At 34.7% G+C, this 17,023-nt stretch overlaps 1 protein-coding gene across 6 annotated transcripts in view; it reads right to left on the bottom strand.

The window, feature by feature from the left end:
- TBC1D32 (TBC1 domain family member 32) overlaps nucleotides 1-17,023 on the bottom strand; it is a 187,722-nt gene that overhangs the window by 133,760 nt on the left and 36,939 nt on the right. For all 6 annotated transcript variants that reach the window (XR_011481887.1, XM_020887469.2, XM_070449893.1 and 3 more), the window contains 5 exons: nucleotides 15,689-15,779; nucleotides 11,938-12,078; nucleotides 11,336-11,428; nucleotides 7,710-7,852; nucleotides 3,516-3,643 (listed from right to left, as the gene is read on the bottom strand). Coding sequence is in view for 5 of the 6 variants with exons in the window: in XM_020887469.2 (XP_020743128.2) it covers nucleotides 3,516-3,643; nucleotides 7,710-7,852; nucleotides 11,336-11,428; nucleotides 11,938-12,078; nucleotides 15,689-15,779 (596 nt within the window). In the remaining variant the exon portion in view is untranslated. The remainder of the gene's footprint in view (nucleotides 1-3,515; nucleotides 3,644-7,709; nucleotides 7,853-11,335; nucleotides 11,429-11,937; nucleotides 12,079-15,688; nucleotides 15,780-17,023) is intronic.

The raw sequence follows: 17,023 nt of genomic DNA, 5'->3' as shown, positions 1-17,023 counted from the left end.
CTATAAACTTTCTTCTGTTTTGTTTTTTCACTTTACATATCCTGATGACAACTCTATAGCCGTACATAAAAAAATTTCTCATCCACTTTCCCGGAGAAGGCAATGGCACCCCACTCCAGTACGCTTGCCTGGAAAATCCCATGGATGGAGGAGCCTGGTAGGCTGCAGTCCATGGGGTCACCATGAGTTGGACACAACTGAAAGACTTCACTTTCACTTTTCACTTTCATGCATTGGAGAAGGAAATGGCAACCCACTCCAGTGTTTTTGCCTGGAGAATCCCAGGGACAGGGGAGCCTGGTGGGCTGCCATCTATGGGGTCGCACAGAGTCGGACACGACTGAAGCGACTTAGCAGCAGCAGAAGCAGCAGCAGCAGCAGCAGCATCCCCTTCTCAGTACTGCTAAGCACTCCTTTGTATAAATATAATTCAATCTATTAGTCTCTTGTGATTGAACACCTGGGATGTTTCTATTCTTTCCCTAATAAAGTTAGAAACTCTAAACCACTGCACAATGAGGATTCAGAAGAAATTCTAACATTTTATGTCTTTTCTGTTTAACTTCAGTGTAAGGGAGACGCATAAAAAAAAAGAAACCTAGAAATCATAATGATAATAATGGGAGAAAATTAACTACATACAATTAAATGTCTATATAAAAGAAAAAAACACGGAAGTGATGAAATAAAAAGAACCTTAGAACTCATGGCAAAGAGTTAGTCTTCCTAATTTTAAAAGAATTTATATGGATAAGAAAAGGCTTCCAGGTTAAAAAATATGTCAGATTGAACACATTACATTCACATCTACTCCCTTCTGAAATATTAAAATGCAACAGTAAACAAAATTTTCAAAAGGCTCTTGTAGCCATCAAGGACAAGGAAGAAAAAAACATGTATGATAAGTAACAAAGTTTACAAATATAGGAAAAAATGAGTAATTTAGGATCCAGAAAAATTGAATAATCAAAATTAAAACAATTAGAAACAAGAATTATGCTTCTCTTCTATTAATACTGAATCACAGTTATAGAAATCCAAGCCTCAGTGTTTCCATCTATATAATAGAGATAAACATAGAGGCCTCTTCCTTAGTCACTGTGAGGATTAAATGATTACCAACCCCCCCAACCTCATGCAGAGACTTTGATCCTGTGTGACTATTATCAGCAAGACAATATGTCCCCAGATGTAAACATATTAAAACACATGATGGAAAAAAATAATAACAGATGGCAGGAAAAGTTTGGAACACACAAAAAAAGGAAGAACAAAGGCAAAATAGAAAACAGTAACAAATATGGTGAACATTAATCCAATCATATCATACATCACTCTAAATGACAAGGATCAATTAAAAGAAAGACTATCAGAGTAGATTAAAAAAAAACAAGATCCAGTTATGTGGTATCTATAGAAGCCTATTAAATATAATGATAAAGACAGATTAAAAGTAAAAGGATAAAGACATCATGCTGATGATCAAGAGAAAGCTAAATTAGCTATATTAATTTCAGACATCACAGCAAGGAAAATTACCCAAATGGCATATTACATAATAAAGGGGGTCAATTTTGCAAAAAGATGTAACAATCCTTAATGTGTACCTCACAGTGTCAAAATGCATGAAGGAAAAGTTAACAGAATTGCAAGGAGAAAAAGATGAATTCACTGATCCAGTCTGAAATTTCAGCACTTTTCTGTCAGTCATTGACAGATCCAGCATGAGCACATAGCTGAATTGAACACCATAAACTACCAACAGCATATAATTGGTACCTACAGAATACTTCCAGTAGCAGGATATACATTTTCCTTAAGCTCATAAAGAACATTCACTAAGAGAGATCACATTCTGGGCCATAAAACACATTTTAACAAATTAAAAATATCAATCATACAAAATATGCTCTCAGAACTATAAATAACTCATAGGTCAAAGAAGTCTCCAGATAAGTCTAAAAATATCTTGAACTAATGAAAATGAAAACACAACTCATTTGTTGGATGTAGCAAAAGCAGTGCTTAGGGAAGTTTACAGAACTGAATGCATATAGTAGAAAGATGCTCTAAAATTCAATAATCTAAACTTTCACCATAGAAAATGAAATTAAATCCAAAACAAAGCAGAAAATAAAAATTAGAACAGAAATCAATGAAATTAAAACAGGAAATGAGTGGGGGGTGGAAAGCTAGTCTTTTAAAAGATCAGTAAAAGTGAAAAAACTAATGAGGTTACAGAGGAAAAAAGACACAAATTAATAATATGAGAGGCTATCTCTACTAATCCCATTGATTTTAAATGGGTAATAAAGGTAACACTGTAAATAAAGGTAATAAAGGAATAGTGTAAAAAAGACAAATATATCAATAAAAAGTCTATGCCCACAAATTAGAAAACTTAGATGTGGACCAGTTCCTCGAAAGACACAACCTGACAAAAAACAAACAAATCTGAATAAGCCTATCGATTAAAGAAATAGAATAAATAATAAACTTCCTAAATAGAAAACACTTTGCCCAAATAGGTATACTGGTGAATTCTATCAAACATTTAACAAATTATGCCAAATCTTTTTCAAAAGCTAGAAGTAGAATATTTCCTAAATTATGAGACCAGCATTACAGTAAAGGCTAGACAAGAATCCCGAAAACCACAGACTCATCTCTCTCATAAACGCAGACAAAAATCCTTAAATATTAGTAAATCAAATCTAATAATATATAAAAAGAAACATTCTAGGTATGCAAGGTGGTTCATATTAAAAAAAAAATCAATTAATGTAATCTACCATACCAATAGAACAAAAGGACACTCATTGTGGTGTTATTTGTGGAGGCAAAATCATGGACACAACCTAATATCCAATAATGTAGAGAAATTTGAATAAATTATGGTAAAGTCATACAAAAATGTATTAGAGCTTTTAAAAATGTTTCATTCTATATTCACCTAGGAAGAGGCTATGGTTACACACAAAAACCCCCAAAAAAGTAATGCATATACCATTTTTGAAAAGAAAGAATCCTATGACTGAACATATATATTTGATGCATCATTACAGGTACAGAGAAAGTCTAGAAGCATGACCATAATGTTACCACTGGCTGACCCAGGTGATAGAACTGAATAAGGGTTAGAGAAGGAAGATGGGGAAGTAGTTAGCTTTCCTTTGTATGGTTTAACTTAAAATCAGTCATTTGTGGCTTTAGAAGTTTCAAGAGTACAGTCCAAGGGAGCAAAAACAATCCTATGCAGCGTGAACCATTCTAGTTTTCTTTTGAAGTTATAGATATCAAGACCTACTCTGCCTGCAAAATTCATAATGCTGGCTATTCCTTCAAATTTCTGATGATCTAATATGTTAGTAGTTGATCAAGAAACCTAACTAGATAACTATCTAGAATAATTATCCCAATTTTCATTAATATATGACAAGATTTTTGGAAACTTTAAATCAATTTTGAGAAAACATACTAAAAAATTCCAAAAATTATTCAAAAGAGAAACATACCTTTTTTCTTCAGAAGAGTTCATATTTTCTCCATAAAGTAGTAGGGTAAGTCCTTCTTCCACAGATGCAATTCTTGCCAAAATATGAGCTATATGAATTAAAGCTGTTTCAGAGCAATTTGGAGCAGCCTGTATGTTAAAGATATCATATAATTTTATGACATGCTAACATATCACAGACTAACATTCAAGGATGGTATTGTAATCTAATAAAGTTATATTATCACAACAAAAAAGAAAGTTAATGATTGTTAGGCTGTGAAATATGTTTGAATTAAATGCATCATTAGACTATATTCTCATATTAGCACAGTTGATAAGGCAAAACATACATACCTTTTACCCAAAGCTATTACTGTTTATTAAGACAGCGGAAACAATTGCTGCTATTACAGTTTTATATGCATATAATTCTAGATGACAAATGCAGTAGCTCTTTTTCTTTGCCCTTTACTTCTCACTCACTGGGCTATATCTGATCTAATTTCATTGTACATGCTATATAACATACTACCATCTTTTCTAAGGGACACCATCTTTTCCTGTAATTGATTGGGTCATGAGTTAGTTGTAGGTGTGACTAAGGACTATCGATTCATGAGTTGGCCAATAGCTAATTATGTCAACTAATGAGAAAACGTAAGTGGAACTGATCATATTTCCCTATATTTTATTGTTAAAAATAGTAAAACTAGTTTTACCAGTATATAGCAAATTAGTACAAAGGAAATACTAAAAACTAGAGAGTTGTGTCAATGCTAGAGCCTATCTAGAAGTCTAATTCTACTAAAGTTTCTATTCTTTCTGGGACCTACTTATGCAACTGTACCTACATGGATACAATGCACCTATTCTCTATGAAAATTTTGAATATATCTATACAGTGACTGCAGTCATGAAATTAAAAGATGCTTGCTCCTTCAAAGGAAAGCTATGACAAATCTAGACAGCGTATTAATAAGCAGAGATGTCATTTTGCCAACAAAGGTCCGTATAGTCAAAGCTATTATTTTCCAGTAGTCATGTATGGATGAGAGAGTTGGATCACAGGCTGAGTGCCACAGAATTGATGCTTTTGAACTGCAGTTCGAGAGAAGACTCTTGAGACTCCCTTGGACAGCAAAGGAGATCAAACCAGTCAATCCTAAAGGAAATCAACCCTGAATATTCATTTGAAGGACTGATCTGAAGCTGAAGCTCCAATACATTGGCCACCTGATTGTAAAGAGCCTACTCACTGGAAAAGACACTGATGCTAGGAAAAAAGTGAAGGCAAAAGGAGAAAAGGGTGACAGAGGATGAGATGGCTGGATGGCATCAATGACTCAGTGGACATGAATTTGAGCAAACTCTGGGAGAGTGGAGGACAGAGGAGCCTGGCATGCTGTAGCCATGGGGTTGCAAAGAGTAGGACATGACTTAGTGACTGAACAAAAGACACATTGCAACCAATACATTCTAAAAAATTCAGTGCGTTAGTTCAACTAATGTGGGGTCTAGATGATCCAGATGTTCTAGTTCATGATGATCTAAGGTTTAATTTGTTACTTTCACACTAAATATCTTTCTTAAAAGAACTTCTCTACTTTCCTTCATTCATACACATGTTTTTTAAACTTCCTTTTTCCTCATTTTCAATATTTTATTTGTTTAATATTCTGTCTTTCCTATTAGGGCAGGTTCCTTAAGAAGCAATGACCATGTCTTATTCACTTCTATATTTCAACTATCCAGCACAGAGCCAGTGATGCAGCGGTGGCTCAGTGGGTAGTGTTCAATGTCTTAAGTGAGATAATGAATATCTATTATGTGCCAGACAGTTGTTTTTTACTCTCAAGAATCATTGCAACTAAGGTACAATTACAGAAGTACATAATGTGAGAATATAGACAAACACCTAAATCTGTCAGGGAGAACTGAGAGAAAATTTCAAGATACAATTAACTGTGGTCTGAAGAACAAACAGACCAAGTTAAAGACTTTCCATGGCAAGGAAAAAGTGTTTAAACATAGAGAAATACTATCACCTGACTTAGAAAATGCAAATGATCTCTTATAACTGGAATATACAGGAAAGAAACAGGTACAATATAAAATGGAACACTCAATATAAATGTCTAGTTGAAAAGTCTGAAGTTTATCCAGCAAGCATCAAATAGCCTTAGTGGCAAAATAGGAATAGGCTGGAAAGTGGAAAAACTGAACAAGAAAAAATGTGTATATTCCAAGCAAGAAATTATCAGGGCTTAAACAAAAGTAATACCTACACTTGTGGCTCAGCAGTACAGAATCCGCCTGCAATACAGGAGATTCTGGAGATGCACATTTGATCTCTGGGTTGGGAAAATCCCACAGAGGAGGAAATGGCAACCCACTTCCATAATCTCGCTGGGAAAATCCCATGCACAGAGAAGTCTGGCTGGTGGGCAAAAGTCCCTGGGGTCACAAAAGAGTCAGAATTGACTGAGTATGCATGCTCACACACAAACAAAAGCAAAAACAGTGGGGATTAAGAGAAGTACCTGGATTTTAGACATATGCAGGGGGAAAAAAAATCTATAGGCCTTAAATACAAATTGAATGTAGAGAATGAAGGAGTTCCCATTTACAGAACAGAGCAAGGGCAGAAAAAAAATTCTGTTTTCAAAATGCTGAGTTTGGCTCATGGAATAAATAACAAAAAAAAGGTGTTCAGCAGGCACCTGAAGTTAGTCGGTAGCTAAAGAAGTCTGGCGCTGAAGAGATCTATCATTCAGGAAAAGCATACGAAGAGAAAGGAAAGTGAACCAGGTCCTGAATCACTGAAGACAGCAGGGACTTGGAAAGGAAACCACAGAGGTAACAAAGAATGTTTCGAAAGGGACAGAAAAAAACAGAAAGATTGTAGGAAAGCTAAGAAAACATAATTTCAGAAGTGATCTACTATGTTAAAGATCAAATCTGAAAAGTTACATGTTTTAAAATTACAGGCAAAGCAATCAAAGCTTCATCAGTGATATAACAAAGATAAGATTATAATACAATGATTTGAGAACCAATGGGAAGAGAAGGAGCCAAGACAAGAATGGTAACCTGCCATAATTAAAAGCTTATTGTTAAAAAGACCAGATATAAGCTGGTAGTTAAAATTGTGCACTGTGTAATCAAGAGTTTCCCCCATCCCAACACATTTACAGGTAAAAGAAAGATGCCAAAATTTAACAGAAAGTTAAAGATAGATAGATGAAAGCTAAGAAGTAATAGCTATGGTTCAAGATCCAGGAGTACGTTTCTTAGCTCTGGTATGTGGTTTACATTTTGAAATTTATGTTATGGCATTCTATAATATTAAGTTGTATATTATGAGCTATTTATTTCTTTTCTGATCATTCTGTTTTCCTGAGGCTAAGATCAAAATATTTTCATTATAACCACTTACTTTCCCAGAATTCCATACTTTGTACCACATTCACAAAAATGTTTAATGCTTTCTGAATGAGCAATAAATGATGAATATGTGAGTGGGTGAACAACTGCCCATCCCACTGAGAGGTGGGCAAAGGGAGAAGAAATCAATAAAAACACTACAAAATGCAGACCCGGAAAATCGAAAACCTTTAGTCTACTGTTAAGGCTTTAAGTCATCTCCCAGAAATTTAGTCACAGGAATGGAGAGATATATTAGACAGACTGCACTAGTGGTAATGGTATCAACTCTTCCACCTTTTAATGTCTGACATTAAGCAGTTTCTTTCAGCCTCGGGTGTGATGGATACAGTATATAATGTAAGGTAATATATTGCACAAACTGCAGAGACGTACATATGTTCAGAACTGGGATGCTTATAAGTTTATCTAAAATAATACTTGTTCTTCATATTTAAAAAAAGCTGACTCCAGGAAAATATTTCCAAAGGCTATACAATTGTCATTAAAACAAACAACAAAGTACTCACAAGACTTAAAAGATTTATAAAACAAGTATCTTAATAGATAACTTCAGTCCTTACAGTCATATCTAAGTTTGACCAGAAAAAAAGATTAAGATGTTATATGGACTTTTCCCTGACACTGTCATAACTAAGATCAACTAACTGTATGAAGTAGGATTTAAAATACATTTATATGGAAAATGGTATAATACTTCAAATGATCAAATTTAGAAGTCCCATTGAATATTCACTAATACCCAATTAAGAGACTCTTTATTACCAACCTTAGTTCCTTTCATTAAGTTATGAATAGGCTGAAGAAGAGCCTCAATCACAGTGTTGTTATATAAGCATTCAACTGCACATTCCTTCTGATCACAGAGTATACACAGAACTTCAGTTGCCATACTTGCAGGAGAGTAATTCTCTGATAAAGAAGAAGTATTTTTTGAAAATTTAATAAGACATTACTTACATCTTTTGTGTCTCTGTTAGCTATTGCTGTTTCAAAAAGCTCATCAAGGTTAATTAAAGAGTTTAAAAATCATACAATTCGATGCTCAGAGGATGATTTATTACCAAATTATGACCTGAAACTTGAGAATATTTGCTTAATGTATCTTCAAGTTAATGAAAGTAAATGACATTATAAACACCAAAGACATCATTAGATCATTTGCTGTTTGACATTAAAGTTCTGCTTGATAGTGAGGATGTGTTTTGAAGTAAATTCACAACTTCTCCCCTCCTGGCAAACACCTTTCTTATTGCATTCACTTTTCTTCTTTTTCTTAAAAAAAGAAGAAAGTATATTCAGGTGTCAAGCCTGGGAGAAAACTAGAATCATTAAAAAATACAAAACACAGCCAAGAAGAAAGCAGAGGACAAACGGTAATGGAAACTAGCAGATTTCTTGTGTAAGCATAAAACCAATGAAATAAATGACCATTTTTAAGACTTTTAAAAATACATAAATCATACACCATGACCAAGTGGGCTTTTTCCCAGGAATGCAAGGATTCTTCAATATCCGCAAATCAATCAATGTAATACACCACATTAACAAATTGAAAGATAAAAACCATATGATTATCTCAATAGATGCAGAAAAAGCCTTTGACAAAATTCAACATCCATTTATGATTAAAACTCTCCAGAAAGCAGGAATAGAAGGAACATACCTCAACATAATAAAAGCTATATATGACAAACCCACAGCAAGCATCACCCTCAATGGTGAAAAATTGAAAGCATTTCCCCTGAAATCAGGAACAAGACAAGGGTGCCCACTCTCACCACTACTATTCAACATAGTTTTGGAAGTTCTGGCCACAGCAATCAGGGCAGAAAAAGAAGTAAAAGGAATCCAGACAGGAAAAGAAGAAGTGAAACTCTCTCTGTTTGCAGATGACATGATCCTCTACATAGAAAACCCTAAAGACTCTACCAGAAAATTACTAGAGCTAATCAACGAATACAGTAAAGTTGCAGGATATAAAATTAACACACAGAAATCTCTTGCATTCCTATACACTAACAATGAGAAAACAGAAAGAGAAATTAAGGAAACAATACCATTCACACTGCAACAAAAAGAATAAAATACTTAGGAGTATATCTACCTAAAGAAACAAAAGACCTATACATAGAAAATTATAAAACACTGATGAAAGAAATCAAAGAGGACACAAACAGATGGAGAAATATACCGTGTTCATGGATTGGAAGAATCAATATTGTCAAAATGGCTATACTACCCAAAGCAATCTATAGATTCAATGCAATCCCTATCAAACTACCAACGGTATTTTTCACAGAACTAGAACAAATAATTACACAATTTCTATGGAAATACAAAAAACCTCGAATAGCCAAAGCAACCTTGAGAAAGAAGAATGGAACTGGAGGAATCAACCTGCCTGACTTCAGACTATACTACAAAGCCACAGTCATCAAAACAGTATGGTACTGGCACAAAGAAATATAGATCAATGGAACAGAATAGAAAGCCCAGAGATAAATCCACGAACCTATGGTCACCTTATCTTCAACAAAGGAGGCAAGGATATACAATGGAAAAAAGACAACCTCTTTAACAAGTGGTACTGGGAAAACTGGTCAACCACCTGTAAAAGAATGAAACTAGAACACTTTCTAACACCATACACAAAAATAAACTCAAAATGGATTAAAGATCTAAATGTAAGACCAGAAATTATAAAACTCCTAGAGGAGAACATAGGCAAAACACTCTCCAACATAAATCACAGCAGGATCCTCTATGACCCACATCCCAGAATTTTAGAAACAAAAGCAAAAATAAACAAATGGGACCTAATGAAACTTAAAAGCTTTTGCACAACAAAGGAAACTATAAGCAAGGTGAAAAGAGAGCCCTCATATTGGGAGAAAATAATAGCAAATGAAGCAACAGACAAAGGATTCATCTCAAAAATATACAAGCAACTCCTCCAGCTCAACTTCAGAAAAATAAATGACCCAATCAAAAAATGGGCCAAAGAACTCAACAGACATTTCTCCAAGGAAGACATACAGATGGCAAAAAAACACATGAAAAGATGCTCAACATCACTCATTATCAGAGAAATGCAAATCAAAACCACAATGAGGTACCATTATACGCCAGTCAGGATGGCTGCTATCCAAAAGTCTACAAGCAATAAATGCTGGAGAGGGTGTGGAGAAAAGGGAACCCTCTTACACTGTTGGTGGGAATGCAAATTAGTACAGCCACTATGGAAAACAGTGTGGAGATTTCTTAAAAAGCTGGAAATAGAACTGCCATATGACCCAGCAATCCCACTTCTGGGCACACACACTGAGGAAACCAGATCTGAAAGAGACACGTGCACCCCAATGTTCATCGCAGCACTGTTTATAATAGCCAGGACATGGAAGCAACCTAGATGCCCATCAGCAGACAAATGGATGAGGAAGCTGTGGTACATATATACCATGGAATATTACTCAGCCATTAAAAAGAATTCATTTGAATCAGTTCTAATGAGATGGATGAAACTGGAGCCCATTACACAGAGCGAAGTAGCCAGAAAGATAAAGACCATTACAGTATACTAACACATATATATGGGATTTAGAAAGATGGTAACGATAGCCCTATATGCAAAACAGAAAAACAGACTCAGATGTATAGAACAGACTTGTGGACTCTGTGGGAGAAGGCGAGGGTGGGATGTTTCAAGAGAACAGCATTGAAACACGTATATTATCTAGGGTGAAACAGATCACCAGCCCAGGTTGGATGCATGAGACAAGTGCTCGGGCCTGGTGCACTGGGAAGACCCAGAGGGATCGGGTGGAGAGGGAGGTGGGAGGGGGGACCGGGATGGGGAATACATGTAAATCCATGGCTAATTCATTTCAATGTATGACAAAAACCACTGCAATGTTGTAAAGTAATTAGCCTCCAACTAATAAAAATAAATGGAAAAAAAAATAAATACTCAAAAAAAAAATATATATATATATATATTCAGGAAGACGCAGGTATAAATAAATATAATATAGAGAACAGTCCCAAAATTAATGTGGTATTTTTAGTTTCATAAATTAACATTTGCAGATATTTGCCTCCTAATAAACTGAACAAAATACTGTTTTACATGAAGAAATTAAGGAACCAAAAGTTAGTAAGGTTTTCCTAGTAATATACAACATAAAAACACTAAAATTCTTAATTTATACTCTAATATTCCATACTCCATAAATTCACTAAGCAAAGACTTGACATGACCAATGTAATTCATTATGAATAATGCTATCTTAATGAAATCTCTTTACCAAATGAGGTCTGTCAAAACATCCAGAAAATATAATATTTTTCCATGGTTTCTATTTCTCTATTTATAATAGAAGCAGATTAGATTACCTAAATGACCAGGTGATGTCATCTTTGGACAAGTTGGTGAATGATAGATAAGTTGGGTAAACAGAACCAGAAGATCTGTAAGGGATACTGAATCTTCAAAAAGGAAGAAAAAGAAAGTCATTTTTTAGCATATGTTTACAAGTTAGAAAATCTTTAACTAATCATCCATCCTCCTAATCTGAGTTTTCATAGAGACTATGAGACAATTAAGAAAAAAGGGTCTATAATACAAGATTATATCCAGAAGAATATATTAGACATAGTTGCCTGAAGATCACAGCTAGTTTTTAGCCGAATCAGAACAAGGACTTCTAGTTCTGAATCCAAACTTGAATCATCCAATATATCTAGGATTTTAAAAGGCAGAGAAAAAAAATAAGGAAAACATTAAAGACAGGGGAAACAGAATTACACAAGTAGGAAGAAGTACATACTGGGGGGGGGGGGGGACAATAACAACACTTTATATAAGCCTGTCAGCAGACTGAAAGGTATCTTGCTCAGTATCCTAGGAGAGACCAAGCCAAATCTCTAAACTTTAAAAAATCATAGCACAAATTTCATCATACCCGAACATATTCATATCTCCTAATTGCACTTACCTTTTCTAGTCTTCAACTTTATAGGAAATAGCTTTCGGCCTTGGGTATAGATCAGTAATCTTCCCAAAAGGCTCAGTGAGTGAATGAAATAAATGTATTGTAATTCTTGTCCTGAGTAGTAAAAAGTTTTCTGCTTAATCCCTTAAAAGAAAAACAATTACAATTGTTTTAATGCTATTATATTTCATAGTACCTGTTTTTATTTCTCTCTGAACATTAAACAAGGTTGCAGTCTATAATGAAGACACTTGGTATAAATTTCTTTCAAAATCCTTTACTGTTTCCCAAGATACTTTAATACATTTAAACCTGAAGAAAAGCATTCATTATAAAATTTATCAAAAATCAGAAAAGTATAATAGGCATACAGTGATCATTCTAAAACAAATACCATAAGATTGTTAGTTATCTGTCATTATAAAGAGACGTTGAATTAAGGAAGGAAGGAACTCAATATAAAACATTATTACTGCATAATTCCACCAATTAAAGGCCAGTAGCACAATCATACTTATAACCATGTTTGCAGATGAAATTAGAATTGCTAAAATAAAGGCACCTTCTAACATATATCATTTATTCACTCAATCATCCATACATTCGAGATCTACTGAGTACCTGTTTTACATAAGACCTTGAACTATTTGCTGGTGTCAAAAACCAAGAAGAGTGAATCAGGCTTCTAATGGAAAACAGCCTGATATGAACAGAGCACCAGGAGGATAAGTAGGAGAAACAAGTGGCTAGAGGATAGCAGCAACATATCAGGACTCAGCTGCAGAAAGAGTATGGGCTCTATTATAGAGGCAACCGGGATGATACTAAAGGGTTTCAAGCAGAAAAGAAATCAAATATGCTTGTGAAAACTGACTGATGGCAACATGGAAAGGTGAATGGAAGGTCAAGGCTTAAAGTAACACTCATTAGGAAAATCACGAACAAAAGCATCCATTAGAAAAAAGAATGAAGAAGATGAGACAAAAAATAAATGTTCAAGGAAATAAATCAATGTGCCTTAGCTAGAATTACATGCAGACCATGAAAAGATTTAAAAAAAAAATTCTCAAGTTCCTGAGTACATAGTAAATTCTTCTTTTTAATTCTGAATAAAAAATGTTTAGAAAGATAATAATGATTTCAGTCCTTGATATTTTAATATTGACGTTCCCAAGCATCTTCCAAATAGAATACTAAGTATGAGTACATGGGTCTGGGACTCAGGAAAGAAATACAGACTTAAACATTTCAGAGTGATCATTTATGTATAAAAATATGTAATATTTGAAACCATGAGAGTGGATGGGCTCCCTTAAGAGATAATAGGTAGACTAAGCTGAAAAAAAGCAAAGCTCAAAACTTTTTAAAGTACAGACATAAAAAGAGCCTTTCAAGTGACTAAGAAAAATGTGTTAGATGAGAATGAATGGTACCAGGAAGATGAGGGAAAGAGTCAAGAGAGGCAAATGCTGTAAAATGAGGGCAAGAAAGAAGAGAAAGTTAATGGGAAGACCATGGAGTAGCAGAAATAAAAGTCTCACTTCCATGGTTGAGAAGTGAACAGGAGATAAAGAAATGGGGCCTGGGTATATATTCAATAGTTAGAAGGCCTTTTCTTTTAAGAAAAGCAAAGAGAAGTAAGGTACATATGAAATTGCTCAGTTTTTTATATGAAAAATATGAGCAGGTTTAGAGAATGCAAGGAAAGGTACCAATAGAAAGGAAGACAACAACAACAAACGAAGCAATGGTTCTTAAAAAAACAAAACAAAACACCAGATGGGAACAGAATCAAGAGCAGACAAGTAGTTCAATCTGGAACAGAAGGATTACCTCTTCATTCTAACTGGGAGAAAGGGAACACTGGTACACAGAAATGTGTCTGCATGCATAAATGCAGGACAACTAGGAATTTCATATCTAAAAACTTCCATTTTTCCCAGTGAGATAGAATGCATGATTTCCTCTTAGAAAAAAGTGGGCAGGGGCAATTCAGTGGAGTTTGATGAAATTCATTGAACATTGAAGAAAGAATATCTAAAATGATTCCAAAGCAACACAAAGAGCTGCTGAAGCTAGAGAAATACATCAGTGCACTATCAATTTAATGTTACAACACTCTCTGCTCAATTTCCTGAGGACCGGAGGTGATCTAGCATCTCTGCTCAATTTCCTGAGGACCACAGGTGACCTAGCATCTCTGCTCAATTTCCTGAGGACCACAGGTGACCTAGAGCCTCTGCTTAATTTTCTGATGACCAGAGGTGACCTAGAGTAGAGGAACTGTAGGCAGGAAACTCTGAAAGAAAAGAAAGCAAAAATTTTGAAAGAAATGTCAAAAGAATGCAGTGAAGCACCCTGAAGTCTTCACCAGACAGGGAAAAAACCAAGGCAATGAAGGGCTGGGAGAGTGGTAGGGAAAAAAGAGCTAGATACAACATTTTAGTATTAGTTAGAAAAATTTGTGAATTTACAGATTATACACACACACACATACACACAGAGACACAGGCTTTGCTGGCGGCTCAGACATTAAAGAATATGCCTGCAATGCAGGAGACCCGGGTTCGATCCCTGGGTTGGTAATATCTCCTGGAGAAGGGAATGTATACCCACTCCAGTATTCTTGCCTGGAGAATTCCATGGACAGGGGAGCCTGGTGGGCTACAGTCCATGTGGCCACAAAGTGTCGGACATGACTGAGTGACTAACACTTTTATTCTCATATGCATATAAACTTATATATCTTTGTCTTCTCTCAAAGTTCTGGCTTCTTTCTGTACTTTCTCCTTTACTACAAAACACTTATATTTTGAAACCTGTTAATAACTGGGTTTTGGCCATTTTTCTTCAGTAAAGAATTTATTCAGGGATAAAGGAAAATATAAGATACCTTCATATTCTCAAAGAACTTAATATTTCCCTAAAGAAGTGACATAGAATGATAAAAGATATCAAATTCACATGCAAAGCTGTATGAAGTCAGCAAGAACAATAAAAATTCACGCAAGGCAAAGAAGCCTTCTTGAAAAACTCAAAGTTTACTCTTTCACAGTAAGACTGTTACCAGGGTAGGGATTATGGACTGTGGCAGCAGGAGTAGGAATAACCAAGTGCAGGCACTGGTAAGCCTTCTAAGAGAAGATTCACTTCTATCAATAACTAGATATGAGATTAGATAGAGATATAAGGGCCAGACTATGAAACATCTAGAATATTTCAGCTCAGACTGAGAATAAGCAGAGCAGAATCATAAAATGGGGCAATGTGTTCAATAATAAAACAATGTTCCATAGAAATTTTCCTCCCAATAAAATGTAGCCAGAAAGGCCTGCTGTAATCAGGGTGACTTGTGTCAGAATAATTGTGTCTGCCAATATCAGAACAATCTATTTAAATTTTTATTATTTTCAACTCTTTTTAAAAAATAAGGTAAAAAGATCAAATCCCCCCCCAAAAAAATGCACCTGATATACTTCTATTCTTTCTTCCTCTAGTGTTATTACTGTAGTTTAACTCACGAGGACATACACCATGTTATGAACTAAAAAACTGCAGACTGTAAGAATCACCATGATAACTTCAAACGTAGATCTGCTACAAAAGGTCATATTATGCTGTATCTTAAATCTGGGGAAAGTATCTTGTATTAGCAAAAGCAATCTAATTTATCATGATATTAAAAAATAAATTACAAACATATTTATTAATAAAATTTACCATTTTTTAAAATGTAACAAAATATAATACTTACCACAAGACTTTGAATGTCCCAAAACTTCATCACCTTTCATGGTTTCACACAACTCAAAGTACTGAACACACTGCTGAACCGCTGTAGTTATCTAATAAAATAACAGCTTATTAATCCTAAAATTTTAAGCCCACAAGTCCATGTATTAAAGAAGTTAGTCAAGGCTGTAAAATATGTTGGGAAAATATCTAAGAAAAATATTCAGAAAATTTAGAATAGCACCTTTCCACTGAAGCTCAGTCTCTGCAATTACATTTTAACTATGGCTTCATTCCAGGAAACATGGAAAATATTTGTAGATCAATAAATATACTATTGTTATAATGTTAGCATTAAGACAAAAATACAAATGTATTTTACATTTTATAGTGAAAGATGAAAAAGTTCTGGTCATGACTAAAAATTCTCTTGTCAATATCCCCAATTTTCTTGCCTTAAGAGTCTTTTCTTCCTACTTAGCCAGTAAAACATGACCTGTATCTAGCTTTCATTTCCATCTGAGATACCAGAATTGCTAAAAACTGATAAAGAAAATTCTCAATACAAAGAACAGTCATAAAAAATGATCTCCAACTTCTGTATCCAGCAATTCTCTGATAGTCTTCATTCTACTGCCTTTTCCCACTCTCCACAAGCAAAGATTTCAAATCTTCTTCCTTTCCTCTGCACCTACATACTTCCTGTAGATACCATCTCATTCTAACCCTCAATAAAATAAAGGCCACCAGTGAGTTAAGGAGTAATAATTGCTAGATGTGGTAATAAAGAGGGTTTTGCTGATCTTCAAAAGATCAATTTCAAGGGAGCTTGGGGAATAGAACTAACTATAAGGAAAGGGAATAGGAACTGAAAAATTAAAGGCAGATAGTATAATTTTCATTTTCAAGAAGGTTGGCCATGAAACAGAAAAAGGGTAAAACACAGGGGTGAGGTCTTAGGTCAAGAATGAATTCTTCACGTTGAAAGGATATGGTCTTGCTTAAGTAGAAAGGAAGTTAAGAGTATGTAGAAGAGAAAGGATAATTGATAGAATAGTGTCTAAGAATAGGAGCAGCTAGAACCTAAGGAAAGGAAAGGTTAAGCTTTAGATGGGAAAATCAAGGAGGCTGTGTGGACAGAGATGAGTTCATAATGATAGAATCAAGGAATCTGATAAATTTCTTAGTCTCATTCTTGTAGCCTTGTTTCATGAAGAAGAATTAGCAAGGCAGGATTACCATCATTAGAATGGCCCGCCTACAAGCCCGGACCTTGACCATCATCTGAAAACTTGGATTTCAGGACTTTTCCTACCATTCTAAAAACTGTACCTCAACAAACAATGTGGTTTTTACA

Source organism: Odocoileus virginianus, chromosome 19, assembly GCF_023699985.2.
Source record: "Odocoileus virginianus isolate 20LAN1187 ecotype Illinois chromosome 19, Ovbor_1.2, whole genome shotgun sequence".
NCBI classification, from domain to species: Eukaryota; Metazoa; Chordata; class Mammalia; order Artiodactyla; family Cervidae; genus Odocoileus; species Odocoileus virginianus.
This window is presented reverse-complemented; position numbering and strand designations above follow the sequence as displayed.